The 21,518-nt window shown below is 43.8% G+C and overlaps 1 protein-coding gene and 1 pseudogene across 1 annotated transcript; both read right to left on the bottom strand.

Moving 5' to 3' along the window:
• Window positions 1-21,518, bottom strand: part of LOC135520267 (zinc finger protein 239-like) — a 467,619-nt pseudogene that overhangs the window by 388,756 nt on the left and 57,345 nt on the right.
• On the bottom strand, window positions 7,527-21,436 carry LOC135521689 (zinc finger protein ZFP2-like). Its single transcript, XM_064947365.1, has 2 exons — window positions 20,913-21,436; window positions 7,527-11,563 (listed from the first exon to the last, which is right to left on the bottom strand). The coding sequence occupies exons 1-2, from the start codon at window positions 21,199-21,201 to the stop codon at window positions 9,765-9,767; spliced, it is 2,088 nt and encodes a 695-aa protein (XP_064803437.1). The 5' UTR covers window positions 21,202-21,436; the 3' UTR covers window positions 7,527-9,764.

Raw genomic sequence — 21,518 nt, forward strand, 5'->3', positions numbered from 1 at the left:
TGCAACAACAACCGAGTGCTTCTTCATTCATTACATTTACATTACATTTAAGTCATTTAGCAGACGCTCTTATCCAGAGCGACTTACAAATTGGTGAATTCACCTTCTGACATCCAGTGGAACAGCCACTTTACAATAGTGCATCTAAGTCATTAAGGGGGGGGGGGGAGAAGGATTACTTATCCTATCCTAGGTATTCCTTGAAGAGGTGGGGTTTCAGGTGTCTCCGGAAGGTGGTGATTGACTCCGCTGTCCTGGCGTCGTGAGGGAGTTTGTTCCACCATTGGGGGGCCAGAGCAGCGAACAGTTTTGACTGGGCTGAGCGGGAACTGTACTTCCTCAATGGTAGGGAGGCGAGCAGGCCAGAGGAGGATGAACGCAGTGCCCTTGCTTGGGTGTAGGGCCTGATCAGAGCCTGGAGGTACTGCGGTGCCGTTCCCCTCACAGCTCCGTAGGCAAGCACCATGGTCTTGTAGCGGATGCGAGCTTCAACTGGAAGCCAGTGGAGAGAGCGGAGGAGCGGGGTGACGTGAGAGAACTTGGGAAGGTTGAACACCAGACGGGCTGCGGCGTTCTGGATGAGTTGTAGGGGTTTAATGGCACAGGCAGGGAGCCCAGCCAACAGCGAGTTGCAGTAATCCAGACGGGAGATGACAAGTGCCTGGATTAGGACCTGCGCCGCTTCCTGGGTGAGGCAGGGTCGTACTCTGCGGATGTTGTAGAGCATGAACCTACAGGAACGGGCCACCGCCATGATGTTGGTTGAGAACGACAGGGTGTTGTCCAGGATCACGCCAAGGTTCTTAGCGCTCTGGGAGGAGGACACAATGGAGTTGTCAACCGTGATGGCGAGATCATGGAACGGGCAGTCCTTCCCCGGGAGGAAGAGCAGCTCCGTCTTGCCGAGGTTCAGCTTGAGGTGGTGATCCGTCATCCACACTGATATGTCTGCCAGACATGCAGAGATGCGATTCGCCACCTGGTCATCAGAAGGGGGAAAGGAGAAGATTAATTGTGTGTCGTCTGCATAGCAATGATAGGAGAGACCATGTGAGGTTATGACAGAGCCAAGTGACTTGGTGTATAGCGAGAATAGGAGAGGGCCTAGAACAGAGCCCTGGGGGACACCAGTGGTGAGAGCGCGTGGCGAGGAGACAGATTCTCGCCACGCCACCTGGTAGGAGCGACCTGTCAGGTAGGACGCAATCCAAGCGTGGGCCGCGCCGGAGATGCCCAACTCGGAGAGGGTGGAGAGGAGGATCTGATGGTTCACAGTATCGAAGGCAGCCGATAGGTCTAGAAGGATGAGAGCAGAGGAGAGAGAGTTAGCTTTAGCAGTGCGGAGCGCCTCCGTGATGCAGAGAAGAGCAGTCTCAGTTGAATGACTAGTCTTGAAACCTGACTGATTTGGATCAAGAAGGTCATTCTGAGAGAGATAGAGGGAGAGCTGGCCAAGGACGGCACGTTCAAGAGTTTTGGAGAGAAAAGAAAGAAGGGATACTGGTCTGTAGTTGTTGACATCGGAGGGATCGAGTGTAGGTTTCTTCAGAAGGGGTGCAACTCTCGCTCTCTTGAAGACGGAAGGGACGTAGCCAGCGGTCAGGGATGAGTTGATGAGCGAGGTGAGGTAAGGGAGAAGGTCCCCGGAAATGGTCTGGAGGAGAGAGGAGGGGATAGGGTCGAGCGGGCAGGTTGTTGGGCGGCCGGCCGTCACAAGAAGCGAGATTTCATCTGGAGAGAGAGGGGAGAAAGAGGTCAGAGCACAGGGTAGGGCAGTGTGAGCAGAACCAGCGGTGTCGTTTGACTTAGCAAACGAGGATCGGATGTCGTCGACCTTCTTTTCAAAATGGTTGACGAAGTCATCTGCAGAGAGGGAGGAGGGGGGGAGGGGGAGGAGGATTCAGAAGGGAGGAGAAGGTGGCAAAGAGCTTCCTAGGGTTAGAGGCAGATGCTTGGAATTTAGAGTGGTAGAAAGTGGCTTTAGCAGCAGAGACAGAGGAAGAAAATGTAGAGAGGAGGGAGTGAAAGGATGCCAGGTCCGCAGGGAGGCGGGTTTTCCTCCATTTCCGCTCGGCTGCCCGGAGCTCTGTTCTGTGAGCTCGCAATGAGTCATCGAGCCACGGAGCGGGAGGGGAGGACCGAGCCGGCCTGGAGGATAGGGGACATAGAGAGTCAAAGGATGCAGAAAGGGAAGAGAGGAGGGTTGAGGAGGCAGAGTCAGGAGAAAGGTTGGAGAAGGTATGAGCAGAGGGAAGAGATGAAAGGATGGAAGAGGAAAGAGTAGCGGGGGAGAGAGAGCGAAGGTTGGGACGGCGCGATACCATCCGAGTAGGGGCAGTGTGGGAAGTGTTGGATGAGAGCGAGAGGGAAAAGGATACAAGGTAGTGGTCGGAGACTTGGAGGGGAGTTGCAGTGAGGTTAGTGGAAGAACAGCATCTAGTAAAGATGAGGTCGAGCGTATTGCCTGCCTTGTGAGTAGGGGGAAGGTGAGAGGGTGAGGTCAAAAGAGGAGAGGAGTGGAAAGAAGGAGGCAGAGAGGAATGAGTCAAAGGTAGACGTGGGGAGGTTAAAGTCGCCCAGGACTGTGAGAGGTGAGCCGTCCTCAGGAAAGGAGCTTATCAAGGCATCAAGCTCATTGATGAACTCTCCGAGGGAACCTGGAGGGCGATAAATGATAAGAATGTTAAGCTTGAAAGGGCTGGTAACTGTGACAGCATGGAATTCAAAGGAGGCGATAGATAGATGGGTAAGGGGAGAGAGAGAGAATGACCACTTGGGAGAGATGAGGATCCCGGTGCCACCACCCCGCTGACCAGAAGCTCTCGGGGTGTGCGAGAACACGTGGGTGGACGAAGAGAGAGCAGTAGGAGTAGCAGTGTTATCTGTGGTGATCCATGTTTCCGTCAGTGCCAGGAAGTCGAGGGACTGGAGGGAGGCATAGGCTGAGATGAACTCTGCCTCATTACTCTGCTAAAGACAGTTATGCCGTGCTCCATGTTGGATCCAACATCCCTAACAAATTGATGTTTATAATGTTATTTTCTGCTTGATTTATAGTAGGGTCTCGTTAGTCTGTTTGGACAAAGAGATACTTATCTCATAATGTGTAGAGAACTGTTCCTTGATGGATAGGCTATTGTACAACACACAGAGCTATTTTCCTATATTTGTTGTTAGGTGAAGTTATGGGTCCTACACTTGGTCTATGTTATTGTTAGGTGAAGTTATGGGCCCCCGGTTGTTTAATGCAACAGAATAGAGGGTTCTTAGAACTATTGTGTCTGTGTGTTCTTCCGAGAATGGGCTTCTGGGAGAAAACAATGACAAGAGATTTGCAATATATTCTGGGTGATATAACCGAAAGAGACCCCGTTCCAGAGTACGAGTTATTAATGTTTCTGTTGTCTATGGTACCAGGGAGAGATGACCCCAGGGCCAGATCCTGGTCTCTACACAAAGAGTAATGTTTTTACAGCAGATACTGTCTGCTGAGAATTATAACTATCTTTGATACAAATCTAAACCTTGTGATCCGTTCTATACATCTGTTATAGTCGTCATGTAGATTGAAAGGGGTGTATCTTGGCTGTAAAATACCTTTGTACTTTTGTATCATGGCTCTCAATGAATCATCTGGGGTGATTTGTCGACCAGCCATCATTATCGTAGAGCACTCAATTGATTAACTTTATGTGTGCGTTGTATTGACCTGCTCCCTTATTATTAAGTGAATAAAGATTTAGATTAAGAATAACTCATGTGATAAGTTTGTTTCCTCAATTGATATTAAAGAAATTAACAAACACATTTGGCGATGGGGATGTGAATCCTGATTTGGTGACCGCTCCTGACGATCTGGGTAAATGGTGCACGAGGGATCTCTTTAACATGGGATCTCAGGGAGACCACACTTGGGGAACGGAGCAGATGAACCCACCTTTGATCTGAGAGACAGTGAGCCGAGTGGATACCACATCTCCAACCTAGTTTTTTTTTAAATAAGAGGCGAGCGAAACACTTAAAGGGGAGTTTTTAGAAAAGCCTCGTAGACTCTGAGTGTGTATTCCTGTGTGAGGGGGACACCTTGGAGGTGTGATCAGGGCCGAGTCAGGAGGCTCTGAGTGAATTTATGATATAGATAGTAAGGTGCACCGGTAATTGTTTTAAACCCATAATTGTTTTAAACCTGGACCCCATTTTAGAAGTATTAAAATATGTAAATGTATGAGTTGCATTATCCTAGGAACTAACCATGACATAGAAATGTGGAAATATTCCCGCAGGTTAAAATATTGTTGAAAAAAACCTAATTGATTAGGTATGTTTGGGAATAGCATTGTGCGACTGTGGTATGAGAGATGTGTGACTGTGATATGAGAGTTGTGTGACTGATATGATAGTTGTGTGATTGTGATATGTGAGTTGTGTGACTGAGCCTTAATCAGAAGTTTGGATAGTAACATGGAGATCTGTAGTTCCTCCTAGAGATCTATAGTCCCTCACAGAGATCTATAGTCCCTCACAGAGATCTATAGTCCCTCACAGAGATCTATAGTCCCTCACAGAGATCTGTAGGTCCTCACAGAGATCTGTAGGTCCTCACAGAGATCTATAGTTCCTCGTATAGAAATATGCTTAATCAGATGATTGACATGTGGATAATAAGCTTTGATATAACGTTATTTTGGGGTTCCGTTACTTCACTGCCCATCATGGAGTGGAATAATATTTGAGAAAGCAGCGGAAGGTCTATAGTTTCTGGGAGGCTTGATTTTGCCGTGGTCTCTGGGAGGTTAGAGAACCGTTGAATTCCAGTCATTGTCCGGGAAACAAACATATTTTTTTGGTTCCGCTGGGAGTATGTTTGGAGAGCTGCTTCGTAACTGCGGAGAGTCCTTGAAAAAGCAAATGGAATGGTTGTCGTGAGTACCTGAGAATTTCTTACATTTTATATGGATTCTGTGAAAATATGATGAATTGTATGTGTCTATAATCGATTAGAGATTTGATAAAGTAATAATGGGAATATAATTAGATACAATTTAAGCAACCCATATGTAGACGAACGTAGGTTTTGAGTTGGTATCTTTAATGGATAATTTGATAAAGACGAGGTTTAAGCGTTATTAAACAGTCTACAAAGTCTGGGCAGTTGTCTCAGAAACTGATGGGAGTGTGTCCACTTTAGGGTAAGTTACCCTAAGGATGAAACTATAAAACGCGCATTGGATTTTCTCCGTCCGGGTACTACATTTGAAATAAAACTGCACTTAAGTCCTGAAAATTCAGGGGGAGGGGTTCTTCCCAATATGAGTTGCTATATTTATTGAATAAACCTTTTTCCATAAAGTTAGAGTGAACCCCACTTTCTAAGAAGTTATTTGAAGAAACTTTTGGGGCTGTTTTTCATTGTCAAGAACCCTAAGGTTCTTAGGGGATCTGAGAACAACTCCAGTTGAACCCTTCATTTTTAGAGTTGTAGTTGGATCTATTTTACTCTCAGATTCAAAACATGATGATTAGCATCAACGATCAAGTCAGCTGCTACAATACAGTATGAGGTGAGACGTTGAACTGGGCAGTTAGTCATTCATTCTGTAGTATGAGTCTATCAAATCAAATTGTATTAGTCACATGCACAGAATACAACAGGTGTAGTGAAATGCTTAGAGTGAATCCTTACAGTGAAATGCTGACTTAAAAGCGCCTAACCAACAATGCAGTTTTAAAAAGTACAAGTCATTAAAGAGCAGAAGTTAAATATCAATAACTAGACTATATACAGGGGGTACTGGTACAGAGTCAATGTACGGGGGCACTGGTTAGTCGAGGCAATTGAGGTAATATGTACATATAGGTAGAGTTATTAAAGTGACAATGCGTAGATGATAACAGAGTGTGTGGGGGGGGCCCTTCCTCTGATACCGCCTGGTATAGAGGTCCTGGATGGCAGGAAGCTTGGCCCCAGTGATGTACTGGGCTATACGCACTACCCTCTGTCGTGCCTTGTGGTTGGAGGCTAAGCTGTTGCTATACCAGAAAGTGATGCAACCAATCAGGATGCTCTCGATGGTGCAGCTGTAGAGGATCTGAAGTCCCATGCTAAAACTTTTCAGTCTCCTGAGGGGGAATAGGTTTTGTCGTGCCGTATTCACGATTATCTTGGTGTGTTTGGACTATGATAGTTTGCTTGTGATGTGGACATCAGGGAACTTGAAGCTCTCAACCTGCTTCACTACAGCCCCGTCGAAGAGTACACCCCCATTCTCAGTCTTCCTCTCCCTGTAGTCCACAATCATCATCTTTGTCTTGCTCACGTTGAGGGAGAGGTTGTTGTCCTGGCACCACACAGCCAGGTCTCTGACCTCCTACATATAGGCTGTCTACTCGTGGTTGGTGATCAGGCCTACCACTGTTGTGGCATCGGAAAACTTAATGGTGTTGGAGTCATGCCTGGCCGTGCAGTCATGAGTGAACAGGAAGTACAGGAGGGGGCTGAGCACGCACCCCTGAGGGGCCACTGTGTTGAGGATCAGCGTGTTGTTACCAACCCTTAAAAAACATGAGCTGGCGCACACCCAGAAAAATACTTTGTGTGGAGGTGCAGACTAACGCCGAATAAACTATCAACATAAAGTCGCACACTCCATGTATAAACTCCCAGCAATTTAATGTTTTTTTTACCAACGTTTCAGCATCACTGTGCCTTCCTCAGGGTGATGTCATGAATACTTGAACCAGGTTATGTAGACCGACAATGACCGACAATGACAATAGTGAGGGGTGTGTCATAATGATTAAGTTAATTCAAATTAATTAGTGAAACTGTTTAAATATATTACTCTATTGTTATCATATAGAAACATCATGGAATATTGTACATCATATTAGCATCAACATACATTGTTTCATTCAATTTCACATTTAAAAGTACAGAACCCATCATCTGCTACGTAAAAGAGACAGAATAATGCACAATGGTCAATGCTATCTGGGATCCTTGGGACATCCCTCCCCGCAACCCTAACCTTAACCCCTAACGTAACCATTTTAAATGTCAAAAGCCCATCCTGTTAGATCTGAACCTAACGGAGCGATCGGATGACAGAAATCACATTTAGATGCCAGGTGTAACTGAGGCCGTAGATGCTCCATATCCATTAATTTGAGTGTTTTATAAAATATGACTAAATATATTATATATTTATTTCTGTGTTGCGGCGGCAGTCAAGAAATGGAACGGCAAGGCTGCAGAGCTGTGGGAGACCACCTCAAGCCCCTGGCAGAACCTGGGGTGGTGTTTACCACTCCACCACGCCTTCAGCAGGCTGGAAAAGTGGGATTGATCCATTTGTTAGTTTCAGTTTTCAGGAGTTGAATCCTTTAACATATTGTTGATTTCAACATTTTTCATCTTCAACAAATGGACTAGGATTGGTTGAAAAGTGATACTGAATTTACACTAAGATGGACCAAGATATGTGTTTCTTTTTCACATATTTGTTCATTGGTTTTGTTCATTGGTTCCAATCAAATCAAGCTTTATTTATACAGCATATTTCAGATATGGATGCAACACAATGGCTTCACAGGAAAAACAATGAAAATAAACAAATATTTAAAACATTCATAAGAGGATAAAAAACAATAACTGAAGACTAATGAGCATTCTAAGGAAATGTCATCAATTAAAATATTAACAATTCACTGCAATATCCAACCCAAAACATCTGGTCTTACTCCATTGTTTAATGTTACATTCTCCAGCAAGAAAACCAAAAATGTCCCTCAAACAGAAGAGGCAACTAAAAACAACTAAACATGTTTTAGGAGGGGCTCTGAAAGACACTATGGGGGTGTCCACTGGAAGTTGACTAGTAACAACAACTGGGACATAAAAGACACCCACCATGAAACCCACTAAATCTGCCCAAGAAGAGGAAAACAAAAGAAAAACCCACACCAAACTTAAAGACGGGAAGCAAACCAAAAAGGTGGAACAACTAAAGGTGTTGACTCTCCAGATTTATCAAGACAACTGGAGCACTGGGCCAGACACTCTTAAATAGAACCTGGAACAGCTCAGGTGAAACACCTTCCCACTAACGAGATGGACAGGTGTAACACATACTGACTAACGAGGTGACACCAATCGGTTCTTCCAACATACTAACAAGCTACACGGGCGAAAGTCCAACCTCAAAACATAAATGAAAAAAAAAGCCGGTAACACCTTCCCCGTTAAGACAACAAATATATCCTATATTTTTGTTGGATAAGTTTGCTCACCACCAACAGAAAACAATTTACATTTCACATTATAATCAACTACAATGATTCACCTTTACCAATATAAACATGGTGTCTACTGTCAACAATTTAAAAAAGGGAGAAAAAAAATATTGTTTTCCCACGAGCTTCTAGAACTCTCATATTCCTAAAAATCACCAGCTTCTAAAACTCTCATCCCCTTGGAACGAGCCCAAACAAAACTCATCCCAAATACAAAAAAAGTGCAGTCAAAATAAATTGTGATCCATGACAACGCACTGGCTAAACGCAAAACACAAATATTTTTGACTGCCCACCTTTTGAGACAATCAGCATCCAAGTTGTCCTTACCACGGACATGTCTGATTTCAAGAGGAAACTCCTGCAATATCCGTAATAACTTTCCACCTCACCGCAGAGCTTCTCTCTTTTTCAGGGTTCACTAGATAGGCATGTTGTTGGATCGGGGCCCAGACCCCAATGTCATGCTCTAGTGCATTTGAGTTGGCACATCTGAGAATTAACCCTGATAAAAAAGTGGGTCAATATAATTGTACCAAAAATTCTCAGTTGGTTACATAATTATGATTACTAAATGTTACATGAAATGTAAATATGAAATATTGAGTTGCATAGTCTTATTTTCAATGACATTTTGCTATGGGGGATAGCCCCGATGTCAAAACACAGTTTTAACGTGTCCAAATCAATAGCCAATATGCAGAAACAGTTAGGGATAAATTGAAAATCGAAACATAAAATGTGCTATTTACACACACATCTGCCACAATAATCATATTATTTGTCATTTTTAAAACAAGCACCTTATAAACTGCACAAGCACCAGAAACGCTGTTGTTTTGACAAGTAGCAATAAAAAAAACTGATATTGATTAGGGGGGAAATCAGGTTGTACGTGCTGTTGAAACTGACAACAAAAAAAACAACACATGGAAATGGGAGATATCTTTTACCTCACTGGTTAGAGGACAACCTGCAGAAGACAGTCAGCTACATTTTGGAGTGATGCATTTCAATTTAGGGGTCGCTAAACAAAGGAACACAACACTTATTTCTCATCACTCATCGATATGTTGAAATCAATTGTGCCGAGAGGAGGGAGATGAGGTTGCACGTCCTGTTAAAACGAACAGCTCAAAAACCACACGGAATCTGGGAATAATGTGTACACCACTGGTTAGAGGACAATTTGTAGAAAAAAGCTAGCGCACCACATTTTGAAGTGTTGCATTTTGATTCAAGTGGGTCACCAACATGGTAAGTGTAACACTTATGTTGTGTTAGTCACTTTTTTGTTAAATCACATAAATAGTACACTTTCAAGAGCCTGGATTTTTCCTAAGGCTGAAATCAATTAAATGAGGCAAACGTTTAGAGTTCTATATTGTGAAATTCCTTAAAATACTCCTACTACAATGTTAAAAACATTCTACTATGTGACATTAATTCATTGATATCATGAAAAAACTCCTTCATGTATGTATTTTCTGATGTTTGATCAGAGATCTTTTATCAGAGTATCTCTTGTCACACTGATCACAGCTATGAGATTTTACTCCTGTGTGCGTTTTCTGGTGTAGAGTCAGCGAGCCAGATGTAGTAAAACTCTTCCCACATTGAGCACAGCCATAAGGTTTCTCTCCTGTATGTGTTCTTTGGTGTGATACCAGATGGCAAGATTGACCAAAACTCTTCCCACATTGACCACAGCTATAAGGTTTCTCTCCTGTGTGTGTTCTCTGGTGTGATACCAGATGGCAAGATTGACCAAAAGTCTTCTCACATTTATCACAGCTATAAGATTTCTCTCCTGTGTGTATTCGCTGGTGTTGAGTCAAAGTTTTAGATAGTGCAAAACTCTTTCCACATTGACCACAGCTGTACGGTTTCTCTCCTGTGTGTGTTCTCTGGTGTACAGTCAGATTGCCAGATGTAGTAAAACTCTTCCCACATTGATCACAGCTATAAGGTTTCTCTCCTGTGTGTGTTCTATGGTGTACAGTCAGAGAGCCAGATGTAGTACATTTCTTCCCACATTGATCACAGCTATAAGGATTCTCTCCTGTGTGTGTTCTCTGGTGTACAGTCAGAGAGCCAGATGTAGTACATTTCTTCCCACATTGATCACAGCTATAAGGATTCTCTCCTGTGTGTGTTCTCTGGTGTACAGTCAGAGAGCCAGATGTTGTACATTTCTTCCCACATTGACCACAGCTATAAGATTTCTCTCCTGTGTGTAATCTCTGGTGTTGAGTCAGAGTTCTCGAAGCAGCAAAACTCTTCCCACATTGATCACAGGTGTAAGATTTCTCTCCTGTGTGTGTTCTTTGGTGCACTGTCAGCTCTCCAGATTGACCAAAACTCTTCCCACATTGATCACAGCTGTAAGGTTTCTCTCCTGTGTGTGTTCTCTGGTGTACAGTCAGATGGCCAGATGTTGAAAATCTCTTCCCACATTGATCACAGCTGTAAGGTTTCTCTCCTGTGTGTGTTCTCTGGTGTACAGTCAGATGGCCAGATGTTGAACATCTCTTCCCACATTGACCACAGCGATAAGGTTTCTCTCCTGTGTGCGTTCTCTGGTGTTGCGTCAGAGTTCTAGATGCAGCAAAACTCTTCCCACATTGATCACAGCTGTAAGGTTTCTCTCCTGTGTGTATTCTCTGGTGCACTGTCAACTCTCCAGATCGAAGAAAACTCATTCCACATTGACCACAACTATAAGATTTCTCTCCCGTGTGTGTCTTCTGGTGTTGAGTCAGATGGCAAGATTGACCAAAACTCTTCCCACATTGACCACAGCTATACGGTTTTTCTCCTGTGTGTGTCTTTTGGTGTTGAGTCAGATAGCAAGATCTACCAAAACTCTTCCCACATTGACCACACCTATAAGATTTCTCTCCTGTGTGTGTTTTCTGGTGCAGCGTCAGAGAGCCAGATGTTGAAAAACTCTTCCCACATTGACCACAACTATAAGGTTTATCTCCTGTGTGTGTTCTCTGGTGCACTGTCAGATGGCCAGATTGACCAAAACTCTTCCCACATTGAACACAGCAAAAAGGTTTCTCTCCGGTGTGTGTTCTCTGATGAATTTTTATGCCTGATGAGGTGAATCTCTTCCCACAGTCAGAGCAGTAGTGAGTTCTCTTCCCTGTGGATCTCTGCAGGTGTTTATTGAGGTGTTCTGATCTGGAGAGACTCTTCTCTGACTGTTCAGCATCATGAGGTTGTTGAGGCTCCCCAGAGGATCCACGATAGTGAGGTATCTCTCCTGTGTAAACAACAAAGTCAGACAGATGTTTAAAGGCCCACAACAGCAGAAGTCCACTGTAGTAACAGGTGATGTTGTACAACAATTGACGTCTGTAATGAATGTTAGTTATTTGACAATTGTCTTAAAATGAGCAACAATAATCATTTTGTCTTGTTTTCACATTAGTAGTAACATTGATGATTGTAGGCTAGAAATAAGTTATTCATGTTGTTGAAACTCTAAGCAGTGTGCCTGATGACTTTTGGTCTCCAATAAACGCCCCTTTCTGTGTTTCCTAAAATTAAGGCACAAGGGCGATGCACATGCAATTTGGTTGTAGAAACTCCTCCCTGCTAATGAGGAAACCGATAGTTATGGATGTACAATATCTGATTAGACCAAAAATGGTGAGCAAAGATGAGTTTCTCACAATGTATTCTGAATGTGAATGGGGGAAAACTCAGGGAAGTAACCTCCATTTCCAGGAAGCTTATGAGTGCATTTCAAACTCCTTTGGATTATAATTGTAAGGCTCGCTTGAATGTCCTGCATAATATAATGTTTGCTATTTAAGTTGGTGAGGAAATTACTTTTAAAAGAACAACCAGGCATCCTCTACTGACGGGATGAGGTCAATATTGTCTCCTTGTTTCCGGCGCCGACAGAGATGGCCGCCTTGCTTCGCGTTCCTAGGAAACTATGCAGTTTTTTGTTTGTTTTTATGTGTTATTTCTTACATTAGTACCCCAGGTCATCTTAGGTTTCATTACATACAGTCGAGAAGAACTACTGAATATCAGATCAGCGTCAACCCACCATCAGTACGACCAAGAATATGACTTTCGCGAAGCGGATCATGTGTTCTGCCTTTCAACCAGGACAACGGAATGGATCCCAGCCGGCGACCCAAAAAAACAACTTCGTAAAAGAGGGAAACGAGGCGGTCTTCTGGTCAGACTACGGAGACGGGCACATCGTGCCCCACTTCCTAGCATTTTTCTCGCCAATGTCCAATCTCTTGACAACAAGGTTGATGAAATCCGAGCAAGGGTAGCATTCCAGAGGGACATCAGAGACTGTAACGTTCTTTGCTTCACGGAAACATGGCTCACTGGAGAGACGCTTTCGGAGGCGGTGCAGCCAGCGGGTTTCTCCACGCATCGCGCCGACAGAAACAAACACATTTCTGGTAAGAAGAGGGGCGGGGGCGTATGCCTTATGGCTAACGAGACGTGGTGTGATCACAGGAACTCAAATCCTTCTGTTCACCTGATTTAGAATTCCTCACAATCAAATGTAGACCGCATTATCTACCAAGAGAATTCTCTTCGATTATAATCACAGCCGTATATATTCCCCCCCAAGCAGACACATCGATGGCTCTGAACGAACTTTATTTGACTCTTTGCAAACTGGAATCCATACATCCTGAAGCTGCACTCATTGTAGCTGGGGATTTTAACAAGGCTAATCTGAAAACAAGACTCCCTAAAATGTATCAGCATATCGATTGCGCCACCAGGGCTGGCATAACCTTTGATCACTGTTATTCTAACTTCTGCGACGCATATAAAGCCCTGACCCGCCCCCCTTTTGGAAAAGCTGACCACGACTCCATTTTGCTGATCCCTGCCTACAGACAGAAACTAAACAAGAAGCTCCCACGCTGAGGTCTGTCCAACGCTGGTCCGACCAAGCTGATTCCATCACGTGGACTGGGATATGTTTCGTATTGCGTCAGGCAACAACATTGACGAATACGCTGATTCGGTGTGCGAGTTCATTAGAACGTGCGTTGAAGATGTCGTTCCCATAGCAACGATTAAAACATTCCCTAACCAGAAACCGTGGATTGATGGCAGCATTCGCGTGAAACTGAAAGCGCAAACCACTGCTTTTAATCAGGGCAAGGTGACTAGTAATATGACCGAATACAAACAGTGCAGCTATTCCCTCCGTAAGGCTATCAATCAAGCTAAGCGTCAGTATAGAGACAAAGTAGAATCTCAATCCCCAGCCGCGCCCTCAGAGCATGCGCAGACCAGCTGGCTGGTGTATTTACGGACATATTCAATCAATCCCTATACCAGTCTGCTGTTCCCACATGCTTCAAGAGGGCCACCATTGTTCCTGTTCCCAAGAAAGCTAAGGTAACTGAGCTAAACGACTAAAGCCCCGTAGCACTCACTTCCGTCATCATGAAGTGCTTTGAGAGACTAGTCAAGGACCATATCACCTCCACCCTACCTGACACCCTAGACCCACTCCAATTTGCTTACCGCCCAAATAGGTCCACAGACGATGCAATCTCAACCACACTGCACACTGCCCTAACCCATCTGGACAAGAGGAAAACCTATGTGAGAATTCTGTTCAGAGACTACAGCTCGGCATTTAACACCATAGTACCCTCCAAGCTCGTCATCAAGCTCGAGACCCTGGGTCTCGACCCCGCCCTGTGCAACTGCTCCGCCCACAACCGTAAGGCTCTCCAGAGGGTAGTGAGGTCTGCTCAACGTATCACCGGGGGCAAACTACCTGCCCTCCAGGACACCTACACCACCCGATGTTACAGGAAGGCCATAAAGATCACCAAGGACAACACCCACACGAGCCACTGCCTGTTGACCCTGCTATCATCCAGAAGGCGAGGTCAGTACAGGTGCATCAAAGCTGGGACCGAGAGACTGAAAAACAGCTTCTATCTCAAGGCCATCAGACTGTTAAACAGCAACCACTAACATTGAGTGGCTGCTGCCAACACACTGACTCAACTCCAGCCACTTCAATAATGGGAATTGATGGGAAAGGATGTAAAATATATATCACTAGCCACTTTAAATAATGCTACCTAATATAATGTTTACATACCCTACATTATTCATCTCATATGTATACGTATATACTGTACTCTATCATCTACTGCATCCTTATGTAATACATGTATCACTAGCCACTTTAACTATGCCACTTTGTTTACATACTCATCTCATATGTATATACTGTACTCGATACCATCTACTGTATCTTGCCTATGCTGCTCTGCACCATCACTCATTCATATCTTTATATTTATATTCTTTATCCCCTTACACTGTGTATAAGAAATTAGTTTTGGAATTGTTAGTTAGATGACTTGTTGGTTATTACTGCATTGTCGGAACTGGAAGCACAAACATTTCGACTACACTCGCATTAACATCTGCTAACCATGTGTATGTGACAAATAAAATTTGATTTGATTTTGATTTTATCCTTCCAGGATACCCGGACAAGGTTGATTAGAAAGGCCTGCTCGCAGAAGTGTTTTAGGGAGCGTTTGACAGTGATGAGGGGTGGTCGTTTGACCGCGAACCCATAACGGATGTAGACAATGAGGCAGTGATCACTGAGATCCTGATTGAACATAGGTGCATTTGGAGGGCAAGTTGGTCAGGATAATATCTATGAGGGTGCCCATGTTTACAGATTTAGGGTTGTACCTGGTGGGTTCCTTGATAATTTGTGTGAGATTGAGGGCATCTAGCTTGGATTGTAGGATGGACGGGGTGTTAAGCATATCCCAGTTTAGGTCACCTAATAGAACGAACTCTGAAGATATATGGGGGGCAATAAATTCACATATGGTGTCCAGGCCATAGCTGGGAGCTGAGGGGGGTTAGTAACAGGCGGAAAAAGTGCGAGACTTATTTCTGGAGAGATTAATTTTTTAAATTAGAACCGAGAACTGTTTGGGCATACATAGACCTGGAAAGTATGACAGAACTATGCAGGCCATCTCTGTAGTAGATTGCAACTCCTCCCCCTTTGGCAGTTCTATCTTGACGGAAAATGTTGTAGTTAGGGATGGACATTTCTGAATTTTTGGTGGCCTTCCTAAGCCAGGATTCAGACACAGCAAGGACATTAAGGTTGCTAAAGCAGTGAGTAAAACAAACTTAGGGAGGAGGCTTCTGATGTTAACATGCATGAAACCAAGGCTTTTACGGTTTCAAAGGTCAACAAATGAGAGCGCCTGGGGACACAGAGGGCCTGGGTTAACCTCTACATCACCCGAGGAACAGAGTAGGAGGATGAGGGTACAGCTAAAGGCTATCAGAACTAGTCGTCTAGTGCGTTGTGAACAGAGAATAAAAGGAGCAGATTTATGGATGTGGTAGGATAGATTCAAGGCATAATGCACAGACATGGGTAAGGTAGGGTGCGGGTACAGTGGAGGTAAACCTAGGCATTGAGTGACGATAAGAGAGGTTGCATCCCTGGAGGCACTAGTTATGATAGGTGAGGTCACCACATGTGTGGGAGGTGGGACAAAAGAGCTCTCTGAGGCATGTTGAGTGGGACTAGGGGCTCCGCAGTAAAATAAAACAAAGATAACTACCCTTAACAACAGTATACAAGGCATATTGACATTGGAGAGAGACATAAAGTGAGGTACAAAGCAATCACAGGTGTTGATTGGGAGAGCAAGCTAAGACAACAACAACAGGTAAAATGGCGATGAATGGGCAGAGAGGGTCAGTTAACTACACACAGGGCCTGAAATCGAGGCTGGGGCCGACAGATAAACAAAATAAACAAAATGGAGTACTGTGATTAATGAACAGTACAGCAGGCATCAGCTATGTAGCCAAGTGATCATAGGGTCCAGTGAACAGGAATATGAAACAGGGAAGCCCTTAGGTAGTCTTGACTACGCTAGCCGGGAGATGCGTCTGGCTCGAGGCTAACTGGTGCTAGCTTAGGGACAAGGACGTTAGTCTCTATAGCCACTCCGGTGCAAAGGTCCAGAGCTTACAACAGGAATCCGGTGATGTAGTCGTCTTAGTGAAGAGTCCGGGAGGCATGAGCTGTGTAGCTGAGTGATCATAGGGTCCAGTGAGCAGGCCAGGAGATGGGCCTGGCTCAAGGCTAGCTTCGGGCCTGGTCCACTCGGTAGCAGCTAGCTAGCTGCGATTATCCGGTGTAATGGTCCAGAGTAATGGTCCAGTCAGGAATACAGTGATGTAGTGGAGGAAAACAGTCCGACATGTCCAGGGTTGATATCACACTAGAGGTCGACCGATTAAAATGGGAATGGGCGATTAATTTGGGCCGATTTAAAGTTTTCATAACAATCAGCGATCTGCAATTTTGGACACCGATTGTGGCCGATTACATTCCATGAGGAGACTGCGTGGCAGGCTGACTACCTGTTATGCGAATGCAGCAAGGAGCCAAGGTAAGTTGCTAGCTAGCGTTAAACTTATCTTATAAAAAACAATCAATCTTAACATAATCACTAGTTAACTACACATGGTTGATGATATTACTAGTTCATCTAGCTTGACCTGCATTGCATATAATCAATGCGGTGCCTGGTAATTTATCATTGAATCACAGCCTACTTTTCCAAATGGGTGATGATTTAACAAAAGCATTTCACGAAAAAAAGCAATGTCATTGTGTAACAGTATAACTTTAGACCATCCCCTCACCCATACCTGGGCGCAAACCAGGGACCCTCTGCACACACATCAACAACAGTCACCCACGAAGCATCGTTACCCATCGCTCCAAAAAAGCCGCGGCCCTTGCAGAGCAAGGGGAACCACTACTTCAAGGTCTCAGAGCAAGTGACGTCTCTAATTGAAAAGCTATTTAGCGCGCACCACCGCTAACTAAGCTAGCTGTTTCACATCCATTACACTTGCACCAATGTGTACCTAACCATAAACATCAACGCCTTTCTTAAAATCAATACACAAGTATATATTTTTAAACCTGCATATTTAGTTAATATTGCCTGATTTGACATAATTATGACATAACATTGAAGGTTTTGCAATGTAACAACAATATTTAGACTTATGGATGCCACCCGTTAGATAAAATACTGAACTGTTCCGTATTTCACTGATGGAATAAAGGTTTTGTTTTCAAAATGATAGTTTCCGGATTTGACCATAATGACTTAAGGCTCGTATTTGTGTGTTTATTATATATAGTTAAGACTATGATTTGATATAGCAGTCTGACTGAGTGGTGGTAGGCAGCAGCAGGCTCGTAATAGTCAAAGGTATATGGTTTAGAGAGAAATAGTCGACGCGTCATAATTCCTATAATAACATGTGGCAGAACTTGAAAGGGGTTCCTTCGTTATGTTACCGTTCATGTCTTCCATCGAGAATGTCTTGATCTACTTCCAATAAGTTCTGTGTTTCGTGCAGGCTTAAACCGCCTCAGCGTTTTGATACCCATGTAAATCTCACTAGGATAAGGTAACGTTTGTCAACATATTTTCATCAATCCACTCTACAAATAGTTTTATCTTCGCTTATATTGATCAGTTAGTTACCTTGTCCTATGGATTTCTACACAGTTCAAATTGGCAAGGTGTTGTAAGCCTACACGAAACACAGACCTTATTTTAAGTGAATATAAAAATATCCTATGGAATAAATGAATGAAGGAACCGCTTTTCAGATTTGGCTGGAAGGTGTCATGGGAATTATGACTCTTTGGTAGTCAATTCTTACCATGCCCATTATTAAAATAGGATTTCCTGCATATAGAAATTACAGTTTTTGTTTTCAACATTCATCACAGGTAACTTAAACTCTATTTTTATTCAAACATTTGAGAGTATTTGTCTCCTAAGCAGACTCTTCAGTATTGTTGTCACTTCAGAGCTGTGTGTGTGTTTTACAGATGGCAGAGAAAAGCAGAGCACCAGTGTGGGACTATTACATGGAATTGGCACCAGGGAAAGCAAGGTGTCTTATTTGTGATAAAGATGTAAGCATGGGGTCAGCAACAGCTAAATCAGAACATACCACCAACCTGTGGAATCACCTTAAGAACACCCACCCAGAAGCCCATAAGGAAGCAATAATGAAAAAAGCAAACGCAAATTGTTCAAAAGGAAAAAGTGATACAGGCACATCGCAGGCTACAATCTTACAACGTGTTAATAAACAAGCAAAATGGCAGGACAAAGACCCAAGGGCCAAGAAGATGGATGTAGCAATTATTGAGATGATTGCAACTGACAACCAGCCATTCACAGTGGTGTGACAACCAGCCATTCACAGTGGTATCTGACGTTGGTTTTCAGGGGTTGATTACTCTTGCTGAATCCAGGATCAAAGATTAAAAATATATTTCGCACCGAAATGCTAGATAAAACACATGAAAGAGTTGTGATGAAAGTGAAGAATCTGGTGGCACCAGTGAACGCTCCACACATGGCATTCACACTGCTGGTCAGGCACTACAGAGTGCCTGACCAGAGTGCCTGATGAACCTTACTGGACATTTCATTGACAATGTCTGGACAAGAAAGCAGGTTTTGCTGAATGTCAAGACTATGATTGGATCACACACAGGAAACTACATCAGAGAGATGTTTTTGACCATGTTGGAATACTGTGAAATCCACACAGAACGTGTAGTGCTGGTCCTCAGGGACAGTGGGGAAAACATGGTGAAAGGTATGAGACTGGCAGAGCTTCCAGACTTCAGCTACAGTGCACACACCCTACAGCTTGTAATCAATGATGGCCTATCCAGTCAGACAACTGTGCTAGACATTATTGCCATGTTGAAGAGCTGTGCAACTCACTTTGACCACTCTGTACTGGCCAAACAGAGGCTGAGGGCCATTCAGGAAGAGCTTGGCCTTCTCAAACACAGCATCATCCAAGCAGTTCAAACTCGCTGGAACTCAACACTACACATGTTGCAGAGGATGTTTGAACAGAGGCATGCACTGAATGTGTATGCAGGTGAATACGGACACATCAGCAGTTTGTCTGCTGCACAATGGGACATTGTCTCGAACCTAATTGAGACTCTGGCACCTATGGAGGAGGTGACACTGGATATGAACCACTCCAAATCTACAGCAGCATGAAGCATCCCCAGTGTGTCTTTGCTGAAGCTGATGCTGCAGCAGGAGGGTTCTTCTACTCAAGGCATCAAAACTTTACGGATGTTGGACAGTCTGACAAGGACGTTCTCCAAGGCCGAGGAGACAAAGTGCCTGGTGCTGGCAACTGTCCTGGATCCACGTTACAAGAGCTATGCCTTCAGCTCAGGGACAGCACTAGAGAAAGCAAAAGAGTGGCTGAAGGAGGAGTCTGACCTAAGGAAACCAAATCCAAGAGCCACAGTAGAAGGGACAAGTGAAGAGGAGGACCCAGGTGCAAAAAAGCAGAGTCCAGGTAGATCAGCCACCCAGTCTGGTGGACAGCCGCTACGCTAGAATCCTTGGAAGCCAAGAGGGCAGGGCTGAAGTCCAGTGCAGTTTTGAAATTGAGTTTGAGCGTTACCTCACAGAGCCTGTCATTGACAGAAAGAGCGGCTTGCTTTTGAAGCGGTGGAAGCAGAATGAGGATAGACTTCAATCACTCGCTCCACTGGCAAACAAGTTTCTCTGTCCCCCACCTTCTTTGGTCCCAAGCAGAGAGTGTTCAGTGAGGTGGGGAACATGTATGATAAGCAGAGGAGCTGACTGAAAGGGGAACATGCAGACAAGCTCTGCTTTCTGCACGACAACCTAAAACTTCTGAACTGGGAATATTGAAGACCCATGAAAGCTGCTGCTTCCTGTCAACATATGTCCTCATGTCATTTGAGACTAAATTGATTTTATTTATGGATTATATTAAGTTAAAATAAGTGTTCATTGTTCATTCAGTATTGTGGCAATTGTCAATATTAGAAAAATGTGTGTATATAAATATATAAATATAAAACAATAAAACGTTTAAATCATCCGATGAACCGGTATCAGCTTTTTTTTGGTCCTCCAATAATCGGTATCGGCGTTGAAAAATCACAATCGGTCGACCTCTATTATAAACAATAACAAAGCGTACTTCATGCCCGTTTCGGCAAAAAGCTGAGGGATGGGGCTGGAGAAATGCAACAATCCATGATATCAACATTATAGATTTAACCATGTTTTGAGGATATACAGTGTTTATTTATATTTACTGACAAACATTGCAGTAAAACAAAAAGCTTACATTTTGGGTTCTGATGGGATACGACAGTTGAACTAAGCTAATCAGGGTTTATAAGTGATTTCTTAAAGAAACAATGGGTACATATAATTCGTATATAAGTCCCAAAATGGATGTAACAACTGCTGATTGCCCCTTTAAGAGTACATATTGGGCTAATCTAATAGGAGATATTGAGGACTACAGTATTTAAGGCATTGTCATTGGATGCATTTGATCAATTGTTAACGTTTTGTTGATGGTCCACTCTTGATGTTCTACATGTTACAGTGAAGCTTCAGCAATTCCTACAGAACAACATTAAAGTGTAGAACCCCTTTACTGCATATTTTTTCAACGACTGCAGAGACTGTACTTACTGGTGTTAAACAGATCTCCAACCTCTTCTTCCTCCAATGTTACAGTCATCTCCCCCTCCTCTCCAAAAACTGCACCCACTTTCTCTTCTCCCTCTTCTTTTACTGTAACGTCCTCCTCCTCTTTCACTCTGAACGCGTCTTCCTCTTCTTTTTTCACGGTAAGAGTCTCACCCTCTACTTGTTTTTGTAGTGTGACATCCTTCTCTTCCTCCTCCTCTTTCACAAGACCTTCTTTCTCCGTCCAGCAGACCTCTTCTTTATCAGGAGGAGAGTAGCTTAGTGAACTCATGGTCGGGGATATTAGCTAGTTAGCATTAGCGACTAGCCTAGTTTTAAGCGAATTTAGCAAACCAGCTAGCTGACAAACAACCTAAATATATAATTAAATGGGCCAACAAGTACATACGACAGAAGTGTGTTTAATGCACATTGACTAATATACACCAAAACAGTGTAAAGAGCGTGAATGTTGTAGTTGTGTTTGCTAGAAAGCTACCGAGGTGTCTGACGAGCTGTTGTTCTTGAAGAAGCGTCCCGTCCACTAGATTATACGTCACACTGGCAGCGTAGTCTGAACCTAAAAGACGCACATCGCTATCTGCTGAC

The sequence above is a fragment of the Oncorhynchus masou genome, chromosome 4 (genome assembly GCF_036934945.1).
Source record: "Oncorhynchus masou masou isolate Uvic2021 chromosome 4, UVic_Omas_1.1, whole genome shotgun sequence".
Classification (NCBI taxonomy): Eukaryota; Metazoa; Chordata; class Actinopteri; order Salmoniformes; family Salmonidae; genus Oncorhynchus; species Oncorhynchus masou.